Source organism: Marmota monax, unplaced genomic scaffold, assembly GCF_021218885.2.
Source record: "Marmota monax isolate L192 unplaced genomic scaffold, Marmota_monax_Labrador192_F-V1.1 WCK01_AAM20220418_F8-fsc00012, whole genome shotgun sequence".
Taxonomy (NCBI): Eukaryota; Metazoa; Chordata; class Mammalia; order Rodentia; family Sciuridae; genus Marmota; species Marmota monax.
Genome location: NW_026695227.1, coordinates 2264430 through 2276685, shown reverse-complemented (window position 1 = coordinate 2276685; position 12256 = coordinate 2264430). Strand labels below are relative to the sequence as shown.

Below are 12256 nucleotides of genomic sequence, written 5' to 3'. Positions count from 1 at the left end.
AAAGGCAAGATTTTACCCTCATTAAGCAGAGCTAGCATAGAAGCCACCATACATTCATGGACAGATACCCTGGTACTATCTGTGTAAAGAGCAGGTGGAGGGAAGTCAAAGACAGATATTCTGCCTTCAGATGCAGGTGGCCAGGTGGAAGTTGATGACTTCCTTCCTAATGTTCTTGTACACAGAAGCTACTACTGTAGGAAATCGGCTGGGAAGTGTTGACATAGGGTCAAGTCTGTCTTTGAAATATTGAATGCTAACTGCTAGAGGTTGAAGGATAATCAGCAAAAAGTCCATTCAAAACCATCCAATATGAATGTGCATAGACTCAGAGGAGGCTTATGACAATGGTTAGAAAAAGACCTCATATAATTATTGCTAATGTTTGGGAAGTTAAAATGCTTCCTTGGTAGATACAAATATACAAGTTAGGAAAAAATGATCACAATGACCCAAATGTGAACATAGTGGCACAGTTAGCCGTTGTTACTCAGTTTCCACAGAATTCTGATGGTCTTAGGTATGAAGGCAGGAACACAGTTGGAGAAAGATCCACCACACACCCTAGAACCCTGGTTTTTCTCTTAAGGACCCTCTTCTGCCCTTCTGGGGCTCCCCAAAAAAGAGAGAAACAGACTCTCAAATTATAAAGGTTCAGTCTTAAGGGAGGGGCTACCCTGCTCTTAGCAGAGACTTTCCAGCTCTGTGTACTTGTAGGTTGAAATACAACTAGTGATTCTGGCTTAACTTTGTGTCTGCATTGTTTTGTTCTGCCAGAGCCAGGCGGCCCATCTTTCACCATCGGCAAAGCTATTTGGTTACTCTGGGGTCTAGTGTTCAACAACTCTGTACCTGTGCAAAACCCAAAGGGAACCACCTCCAAGATCATGGTGTCAGTGTGGGCCTTCTTTGCTGTAATTTTCCTGGCCAGCTACACTGCCAACTTAGCTGCCTTCATGATCCAAGAGGAATATGTGGACCAGGTTTCTGGCCTGAGTGACAAAAAGGTAAGAGGCCCATTTGAAACCTTCCCCCTTTCCTTCGATCCTGTTCTCATGTACCTGTTAATTTTCTAAATCTTTAGAATCGATAGTTCTGTCTTTTGTTTTCTTAAATTGTGACACAGAAGCAGAAATCAGTTTCCCTACTGAAATAATATTACTTCGTGTGTACCTCCTGATTTGTAAAAGGTTGTCACAAGTACACCCTGGGCTGCAAATAAGGGGCTTGGTATGTTAGTGGTTTTTTGAATACATGGTACCTCTTGTTGGATGTGGTTGGGTGGCCCACCAGCTCAGGGCTGCCTATTTGATGTGTTATTAGAGGGCCGCCCCTGTGTACCCACATTGAGGGGACTAGAGCATTATGGCCTCATTTTCTTCCCAGTGGTATTTGGCTGTGGGCTCTCCCTTTGTTCTTCCACACACTTGTGTGTTCCTAGGGCTGAGCTGGAGGGTTGTTCACATTGTGTCTTGCAGGGAAATAACTGCTATTTAACTTGATGATTGCCCCTGTGTGAAGCCAATGAATGGGTTACCCCGTACCAATTGTAGGCCTCCCTGCAGGCCCGTACAGTTGAGAAAAGAAGGGATCTGTCTGCTGGTCTCCATCTTTTCTGTATGGTGATGTACAACATGTTCTAAATGCATCTGACCCTCCAGATATGCCTGAAGCATCTCAGTTTCCATGCAAGATCTGTTCCCCAAAACCATGATAATTAGGATAGTCTAAGACTAGCCATCAGAGATGCCTTTATGGAGTGTATGGAAAAGTTAATGGCCAAAACAATTTTGGAGACTATCACTTACAACAAATTTCCTACTCTTTGTTTCCTTGAGATTTAGAAAATGTGACTTCTCCCTCTCATTGGCAAAATGAAGCTATAGACAGATGTGCTTTAGACCAATAGGTAATGTTTTATCTTATGCATTGGGTTTCCCCAGATAAAACCCTAAACACTTCAGCAAATTACTGCAGAAAGGATACTTTGGGGCTCAAAGTGTCTATTCAAAGCTCTATTCATCAAGAATACTCAAAAGCATATAGGGAAGACAAATGGCTTCTTGAGTGAATATATGTATGTATGCATATAGATAGATATACATATATGTATGTATGTGTATTCATATACACATGTGTGTATGTATAGATCTGTCATTCATTATGTTTACCATTTCATGATATCTCTTTATCTGATTTGTCTTCCTTTTTAGTTTCCTTTCTTATTTTAAAAATACTCTCCTATATTTCCTTCTCCCTGTTTTTAGGGTTTCATATATTTCTCTTATCCAAGCCACTATGTTTAATACATTAATTATTATTATTATTTTATTGATTCTTTTATTATTTCCTATTTTTAAACTTTTCTCTCTTATTATTCCATCATCAGCATCCTTTGCCATTATGATCCTAAGTAAAATTCAAGTTAGACACCTTCTCCCCTTGTTACAGCCACCTTTTTGACAAATTCTATAACCCAGGCACTAGCAGAGCTAAGAATACCTACTTTCTCAGAGCTCAGTACTTGGTGTAATGTAGTAAGGTGGACCATGTCTACCCTAAAACACAGATGTGGCAGAGGCTTGGCAGAAGCCCAGCCCCATTTGTAGATTTTTCAGGGATATACAGAATGTTCACATTGTGACGTGGCTGAAGGGTAGTGGAATAGGTACCCACACATTAATGTGGCAATGTTTGGCAGGACCATGTCACTGTGTATCAATATGGCAGAGGTGTGGTAGACCTCAGCCCTCCTTAGGGCTCTGTATTATTAAATGGGCATATTTGTCACAATGTTGTGATTTTTATCCCAATGATTTCTTCAAATATCTTGAAACATTGTGCATAACACTGTATTTGTGTTTTTCATACCCTCATGGGCCACCCAGCAACAACTGAATCCATTTCTGTGTGAACTAAGTGTAACTGGGATAGAAGGAGATTGTTTTCCTTTCCATGGATTTGAAGGAATTTATCTTCCTAGGCTGCTCACAGCTGAAAGGATGGCATCTGTTTGTTGTCCACATCATGTCATTATGTTCTGAAAAATTTGATCCTGCCAGTTCTTTTATAGTAAAGATAGCTGTGTTTGCTGACTTTTCTGCCCTGGAATGACTTTCAGGGCCTTTAGAAGTGTACCCCAGTTCTCTAGTGTCCTTAGCTAATGCAAAGGTTCCTGCATCCTGCATCCAAGGCATCCTCAGCTCCTCATTTTTCCTGACCATGGCTCTATCTGTGCATCTGGCCAGGAGGGTTTTCTTCCCTGTTCTTGCTCACCAAACTCCTGCTGAAACTTCAAGACTCAAGCTAAAAATCACTTCCTTTGTGGAGCTTTCCTTGGCCCATCTGAATGGCTAGTCACTTTCTCCTCTGCCATGCAAATATTCATACTTTATTATTACACTTGTTTCCATATTCTTTTGTTATAATCCATGGACCTGTACTTGATGGTATTTACCTCTCTCTGACTGTGAGTTCCAGAAAGTCAATGACCATAACATGGTCATCATTAAAATTATAAAGCAAAATTCTATAGGGAGAGAGGTAGAGAAGGGATATGTGCATAGACGTCTCCTGTGTCAACAGCGGACTCGGCAATATAGGCAGAGAAAGCAAGGAGACAGCAAGAACCCTTTCACAGCTGTTTAATTTGAAAATGATTGAAAATGGTTATCCGATATACTTCAGAACTTTGCAAATGACAAAATAGTAAAATGTAAGCATCCTACCAGAAAGTGTCAACATAATTTACATAATTATAGAAAACACTTAAGTAACTAATGACATATAACTGCATATTAGTGTCAGGAACAGTTATATAAATCAGAAGGAGAGTATTTTGAAAGCGTACTTATAATGTCAAAATTTGTATTAGTTTTATTTCAAAACACCTAAGGAAAATCTTAGGACTGGCATGGTAATGCATGAGAAGAAGTGTATTCTATGAATTTAGAAAAAGAAAGATAATACAGACACTGAAACAATAATGTTGAGAATAGAAATGAGATGATTTTGAAGACTGTCTTCAATGTAATTACGTTTTCATCAAGCAAAGTAACATTTACAATGAAGAAATGTTCTAATATTTGGTATGACTATCAAAGATGACTTATCTTCCATATAATTTAGATCAGATGACAAATATCTTGAGTGATGATGAAAAGATATTTGTAGCCATTAGATTTATATAGCTTTAAAAAAAACTGTCTTCAATTTTTTTTTTTTTTTTGGTCAAAAAAATGTACTGAGATTTTATTTATGTTAAGGTACAAAGCCAGAATGTCCAGAGTTAAATTTCCATGAAAGCTTGTTTCTGTGCTCCTTGTTTTCTGGATGGCTTCCATTTTACAGTAGCACATTACAGTGGATTTAGAATTATTCCACTACATGCCATATCTAAGGAGTGCAAGTTCTAATATTTAGCAGCCCTATTGTACATTTGTTCACTGAGCTGCTCCAGTGGCAGGAGGGTATAAGGAAGGTGGTGACCTCTTTCTTCTCTGCATAAAGAGTCCACAATGCTGATCCTCGTGTTTCTCACCTATCCAGATGGACTTCTCATTTTGCAGTCTGCCAACCACAGTATGAAGGGGAAAGACCTTGGCCAGGTGACGGAGGGGAATGTGTTTACTGGGCACCGTAAACTTTCTCACTTGTGTGTTATTTGTATAATCTTCATAAAGATGTAATTATTCCCATTTTTACAAATAAGGGCACTAAGACTCTGAAAAACTTAGTAATTTCCCTAAAGTCACATATTATCAAGTGACAGAGCCAAGATATCTTTGGCTCTAAAATCATTCTGCCAGGATGTTTCTCTTTGAGCTAATTCCAGAGAGTTATGACATAGCTAAAGATTGGGATCAACACTCTTGCCCCTGCTTTCTTACTCAATTTTCTACCCTCTCATTTAATTGCATTTTGGCTCCACTTAACCTAACCCTATTACTCCTAATCATTATTATTTTTTAATGTAACTTCAACAATAATATCTTAGCTAATATTTTTCAGCTCTTATAGACGAGGCATAATGCCAAATGAATTATTGCATAGATTATTTATATAATGATGCTATTATTATCTTTATTTGTAAATGAGGCCACTGAAGCATAGAGAAATTAAGTATTTTGCCCTTATGATGTTCCTGGCTGCTGCTACCCCTAAACAATGTGCTACTCTATTTGGATTCCAGTGCTTTCCCCAGTTAAATTGCCTTTCTTTACCCTCCTCTATACCTCGTAGGAACTTAACTAGTTAAATGCTTTTTCTGTGTTAAATAGTTAGCTATCTAATTAATTGAGTTATAATAGATAATATTCTAACAGTCTTTTAGGGGAATTACTTTAAATAGACAATAATTGTGATTTCCACCACTTGGATAGGCTAATGACTTTCAAATTGATTTTAGTCTGGGCACAGAGTAACCCTGTCCTTAAGCTTCCACTGGGTGATGGGACATGGCATTGCCATAAGAGAGTGGGTGAGTTGTAGGGTCAGTTGTAGAGTCAGTGAGGCCAGAGAATGAAGGAGCCCTGCAGGAAGGCAGAGACAGCTATAGCCACAGAAGGTTTGCTGTCCCACAACCAGGCTCTCACGGGTATCTGCTTACATTCTACATCATACATTTGGACCACCATTGTGACAACCAAACTGTATTTGCAGTTCTTTCCCTCAGAGAACTAGAGGAAACTTTTCAATATCAACAAACTCTCATTAGTTCAAAGAGGGCAGCCATCATCTATAGTCAGGATGACCATGGAACATCTAAATGAGGACCCCATGGCTTTTCTAAATAACAATTATTCTTGGTTTCTGAGAAGGTCCAGAAAGTCTGAAAGTCACTTTTTATTCTTTGGGGATATAGGCATGTGTTGTAGTTTAAATGGCCCATCCAAAGCTCATGTTGAATTGCCAGTGTCAAGATATGGGACCTTTAAGAGGTGATTAGGTCATGAGGGTAGAGCCCTCATGAATGGACTAGTGTCACCATCTCAGAAGTGGCTTAGTTATGACAGCTGTGACTCTGTTACAAAAGTGAGTTGCGCTTCCTCAGCTCTCTTGCTCCCCTTTCACTGCCTTTTCTGCAGTGAGCGCGGGCTTCCTCACCACTTGATGCCCTTTGCCATGTTTTGATGTAGCACGAAAGCCCTCACCAGATGCTGATGCCATGCCCCTGGACTTCCCAGCCTTCAGAACTGTGAGAAATAAATTTCTTTTCTTTATAAATTACCCAGCCTGTGGAATTCTGTTAAAAGAACATAAAATGGACTAAGTCATCAGGGTATGAATTTTAAAACAACATACAAATAAGTAAGTCAATATGCATTCCAGAAAAAAATAGTCTGGTGATATATATATTTATACCACTATTACCCTAAAGTTTTTGGATGGTATTCAAGCATTTGTGAGAAAGTAGGGCCATGCTTTCCATTGTACAAATGTATTTTCCTTGCCCTATTAACTTTAGGCTTGAAGCCAGCGGGAGATAGCTAACCTCAAACCCAATCTGTCACATACTGGTTCTGGCCCAGACCGTCTTGGTCAAACCATTGGATATTGGCCTAAAAATAGTTTAACAGGGAAGCAGCAGACATGATTAACTAGCCAGGGCACTAGCAATGAGGGCCTGGGTTGAAAGTCCAGGTAGCTGAGCAAACTGTGAGGATATGATTCATGCGTGGGAGTCCTCTGAGGCTGTCAAGCAACTAGTCCTCTTTTAACAGCTGATCAATAGCAGGTCTGGAGGAAATGGCAGGAGAGTAAAAGTCCCCAAATCCTCAGAGCATATGGGGTACAGAATATACATGGGTGGGGAAGGGACACCTGTTTGGCAGAGCCAATGTGACCCTTTACATGAACTGCTGTCCCTGTACATTACCTGCCTCCTTCCCGCCAAGGTGCAGACAAGGTGACCTTCATCCAGATGGATCCAGAATAAACCCAGATCTGTCCTTTAGAACCAGCTACAAGCAGTTCTCTGATTTTATTTAAGCATGGGTTACAGATACCCTTGAACCTTAATGCCTGAATTCATCTTAACTAGGACAGGAAATCCCTAACCAACACTTGATGGGGACTAGCAGTGGTCACTCTCCAATCCTAGGCTGCCAATGATCCAATATTGACAACTAGGCTCCCAACAGGGATCCAGGGACTCCTTTCCCTCTGTTTTTTTGTTTTGTTGTTGTTGTTGTTGTTGTTTTGGTTTTTTTTTTTTAATTTTTTATTGTTAGCTGTTCAAAACATTACGTTGTTGTTGTTTGTTTGTTTGTTTGTTTGTTTTTGTTAGCCTGCACACCCTCTTCGCCTCCTAACATCCAGACTTTTCTGAGGTCTGCTATTCTATTGGGGCCTATAACAGATTGAAAGGTGACACCTAAAAATATATATTCACTTCCTAACCTTTAGAACCTGTGAAGGTTGACCGTATTTGGGGGTGGGGGAGGAGGATCTTTGCAGATGTAATTAAGATCTCAAGGTGAGATCTTCCTGTATTATCAGGGTGGATGTTAAATCCAATGACATGGAAGAGAGATTTGACACAGAAAAGGAGAAAACACACAGAAGAGAATGCCATATGAAGGCAGCAGCAGAAATTGGGCGGATACAGGCCCTGGGAACAGCATGGAGCCACCAGAAGCTGGAAGGGCCAAGAGATGGACTTTCCCTTAGACCCTTGGAGGGAACACAGCTTAGGGACACCTTGTTTTTGGAATTTACAGTCTTCAAAACTGTGTGAAAATAAAGTTCAGTCTGTGGTAGTTTTCCATGGTGGTCACAGCATCCTGACAGGTCTTCTACAGCTTGTGCTTCAGGCTTGTTATGTTCTTTCTATCCAAGGGCTTCTCCTGATTGACTCAATCCCCTTTCTTGGCCACCAGCCCCATCCTTCTGAAGTGAGTATTTCTTGCAGCAGGATCAACTTCAGTCCTTTTCTGCCTAGAAAACTGATCTACTTTACACTGGAGATTTTCAGGGAGACATATATCGCATTTCAGAGGGAATCTTCTTGCTGGTTAATTTTAGGGAGACTGTGAAAAACTCAAGTGTCCTTTTGTGCTCCTTTTCACTGTGTCCTTGTGCCTGATTGATGCCAGTGTCCCAGATGTGGTGCGCTGTTTGTGTGCACACTTTCCTCACAGCCTTCCATGAGGCCTCTTCCGGGGTTATCAAAAGGGGGTTGAGGGCTTGTTTCTGTAAGACATATCACATTCACAATTCCTTTGTGGGGTAAAGAGTGTTGGTGCACCCTTCTCCTCCACTGGATTTTGCCATGTGGTTCATATGACAGAACTGGAGGAAACTCTATTTGACCATCAGGTACAGGTAACTCTTTTCTCATCAAAGGCAATTGGGTCCTCTGTCTTTTGTAGATGAACATATCTTCCTTGTTACACAGGAACACACACTCACTCACACACGCCCCATTTATCCATCCCACAAAAGTATACAGCAGATAACTCCGTAATTATGAACTTAGCATTAACAGAGCTGTGTGAGGAACATGCTTCCTATGTGCTTAGAACATAAGTTTTACAAAGTGGATCTCAAAAGGTTTGTCTTTCTCACCTGGAAAAAAGAAGTCAGTTTTATCTCTTTCTGCAGATATTAGATGCTGAAACCATATTTTTGTGAAATGAAATGAAACCAAGGAAGGAATGAGAAGGAGAGAGGGAAAGGGAGAGGACAAGAGAGGAAGGGAGGGAGGGAGGAGGAGGAGGAGGAAAAGCATTAGAACCTAATCTTGGACTAGATCTGCTCTGTATTACTCTTCTTAGAAAGATATCCCTTATGCAGGATATTAGATGACTAGTGACTTCCTGGAGCTGCTGATTTAAAAAAAAAAAAAGCTACATCGATGCAAACTAGCATGAGTATTAATTCACAATTCCCACCTGAATTGAACTGAATTGGACCAAAAATCAAAACCAGCAACAGGCAATGATTTTCATTAACAAAAGTCAAAACACATAGCATGGTAAGCTATCCATTAAGCATCAGGTATTCTGCAAGTGGGAGAATTAGTGAGCCTTTTTCTGAACTTATTTGAATCTTTGAGTGCCTCTGTGACTTCCATTTGGGGCTCACTATCTTTTCCAGGTTGGGAAGAGCAAGTGATTCCCAGGCCTCCTGATGAAATTCGAATTTATTTAAAGGCAGGTCTTTGGTTCTCAGAGAAGGGAGCTATATCCATTTAGCTGGATGTTAAAAGATAATTTCATTCTGAAATTTATTTACATCAAAGGAAAATTAGAGAGTTCTTCAACATCCTTTTCTCTCTGATTAAAACAAAAAAAAAATATATATATATATATATATAAATAAGTGCTTTAGTCCAAGGAGACTAAGCTTTTATATGCTCACTAAATCTTGACTTGTGGGTTGAGGATATATTAAGAATTAGTGTTTCACTTCTGAGCAACTAAGTTCAAGTCCTTCGAGACAAATTAATGCAGCATGAAAATTTATATGTGGCCAAAGGCATCAAGCCTAGAATGAATCAGGATTTAGAGATGTCAGAATTGTACTCACAGTTAAAATTGTGGCCTGGACTGGCTCTGGTCCTTTGTAGATGTTTCGGACTACTTGCCCTCTTAATGCCACCTGCTATAACAGTGGCAAGAGTGGAAAATGTTCTCAGTGGGCTGTGTGTGCAGCTTATTATATTTTTAGAAGCTTTCTGCATAACTGGGCTCATGCAAGGGCCAGTGGGAGCCAAAGACAGCCTGAGACTGAGGAAACCCAGTCATTTTGCTTCCAATTTCATGTCAAGACTTCCTTTCCCAGCATGGGCCACAGAGAGCCATAGACAGTCTGCTTACATTCTGTCAACACCATAGTCTCAGACCTTTCTTCCTGTATTTTTATCTCGTCTCCTTCTGGTGGGGGCTTTTGCTTAGATTGACTCCAGGCCAATAGGATCCTGAGAGCCATCAGAATGGAGAGAAGAAAACACACAGGCCAACTCCCTTCCAGTGGAGGCAGCTTGGATCTTCAGAAGACTCAGGAGCAGGAAGAGCAGGGGTCTTGTGTCCTCGTTTGGAAAGAACATAAGTAGTGTGTACTAATAGTTGTTTCTGTTTTGAGTGCATAGCAAAGAGTGGCTGCCAGGGATAATGGTCAATATTAAAATCACCTGGGGGCCCTTTTCAACTAAATCAGACTCTATCCAGTGGCTATATGCAGCAGCTGTCACCTATGCTGTCAAGCAGTCAGCCAGAAAACCAAAGGTGAAAAAAAAAAAAAGGTTATGAGAGAAAGCGACTTGGGGGGATGTTATTGGAGAGTTGTGGCAGGCCCCTCTTTTCTCTTTAACCCACTAAGTTGTTTGAGGAGATGATTTAGAGAGCTTGACATTTGGCCCTGCAGTTAAAGAAAGGGCTGGCATTTGACATATACCTGGAAGGCTGAAGATGACAGATCTTGGCTAGAATAGCCACCCATGGCAGGGCAAATCTGTTTCTCAAGGCCAGATCAGGCCACGTGGGAAGGAGGGAATCAGTCTGGGCCTAGAGTGGAGTGAGGTATTTTTCAAGGTACCCTCCGGCAAATGCTTCCCGGCCAGGATGAGGCAAAGTGGAGGGACCAGCTGCACCAAAGAGGTACAGGTGTGTTCTCAGTGGGAGTGTCTCTGGGAATCTATGAACTTGCCTCGCAAGGAGAACATCTGTCATGCATATAGGTGTTAATGCCAGACCACTATAGTACCATCAGGGAAGTCCTTCCTGTCCTTCTGGCCCTCATCCTGCCATCACTGTCTCAAATGCCCCCCCACCTCCCGCAGAGAGTGGAAAAGGAACTAGAATACAGGACCTATCAGAACTGGCTTCACTTTGATTTTTATTTCTTGGCTATGTAATAGCCACTGGGATTCCTGGGGCCGAGTCTACCTGTTTTTCTCTGTTCTTATTACTGGTCTATTTAGTGAACAGATCCTGTGTGCCAGGCTGATTGTTATACACTCTCTGGCCTGCTTTCTCAGATTCTTAAGGGAGTGATTCTAGGACTCAGACCAGAGACTACCAGCTGTGAGTGAACAGGAAACTTGAAGAGACTTTTCTTCACTTCATCCCAGAACTGTTTTCAGCAAGGGCCTGTTATTATTTGTGTGCATCCACTTGCCCATTTCAGAGCTGCTCATTTAATGTTGACTGACTGGATGGAGGAACCAAAAAGACATTGTATATGGTTGGGTACCATGTTTTCTCTCATCCAGGACATAACCAATGTACATAAGGAAAAAATGCCACTCTCAGGAACCTTCTTGTTAGGGGAAAAGAAAAACTGAGAGGAAAGAATTTGAATAAAGGGCAATGTACCCAACTCCACTCCTCCATCCTCATGTTAGTGGAGAAATAAATCAAGAACCATATTTGCTATATCTGAAGTACTTGTGACAAGGAGACCTTGAGTTGCTTAAGGCTACAAACCACCTTGATATTAAATTACCTGAATGCTTAATTCTGAAACTTCCTCACAGATCTCCCAGCTTATCACTAGCCCCACAGCATGTTCTGAGTCAAGTATAAGCCAGTTAAGTTTTCTGCAAGAACTGATTTGCCAACAGACCCCGAGACAGCTGGGACTCAGCCTTTTTTGGACTGGGTACAAAAGAGATGTTGAACTGGGTGTTATCCTGGTACTGAAGAAAGAATGCTATGATTTCTAATGATGTCTCCTAGTGGCCTCAAATACAAATTGAACAAGATGGCTAACAGCATTGTGTTACAAAGAACACTGCAGCCCAGGACCTCCAGGGCAGAGGAACCTCTGGGGAGTGAGCCTTTTCTTGCTCTCAGAAAATAAAAAAAAATGCACTTGAACACATATGGAGGTTTATTCACTGGAACATGCCTTTACAAGACACACCCACCTATCACTGCAAACACACGCACACACACACCACAGAGGGTGCAGATGTGGCTTTGACTTGGAGTGCTGAGCAATTTTCTGCTTTTTCCTTTTATCCATATAAAAGTGCATCAAATTAATTGCAGCCAATTATGTACAAATCCCTTTCTCTCTGCCAATCAGGGCTGCCTGAACAGGCAAGAGGCACTCTCACCTGCTTCGTTATGCAAATTGAAATTCAAACACCCAAGAACAATGCAGCCTTCAGAACAGAAGTGAATTCAGGTTGCTAATGAGAAGAGACTGCCAGAGGAGTGGCTTTAACCCTCTGATGCTGCTTTGAGAAGGCTGAGAAGTCTTCAAGTGGAGATGGAGGCAGAGTCAATGCCAATCCTGGCTCTAGGCA

General features: G+C 41.1%; 1 protein-coding gene across 2 annotated transcripts in view; it reads left to right on the top strand.

Moving 5' to 3' along the window:
* Grin2b (glutamate ionotropic receptor NMDA type subunit 2B) overlaps positions 1 to 12256 on the top strand; it is a 425324-nt gene that overhangs the window by 362343 nt on the left and 50725 nt on the right. For both annotated transcript variants that reach the window (XM_058576446.1, XM_046436156.2), the window contains one exon: positions 778 to 1007. In XM_058576446.1, the coding sequence (XP_058432429.1) occupies positions 778 to 1007 (230 nt within the window). The remainder of the gene's footprint in view (positions 1 to 777; positions 1008 to 12256) is intronic.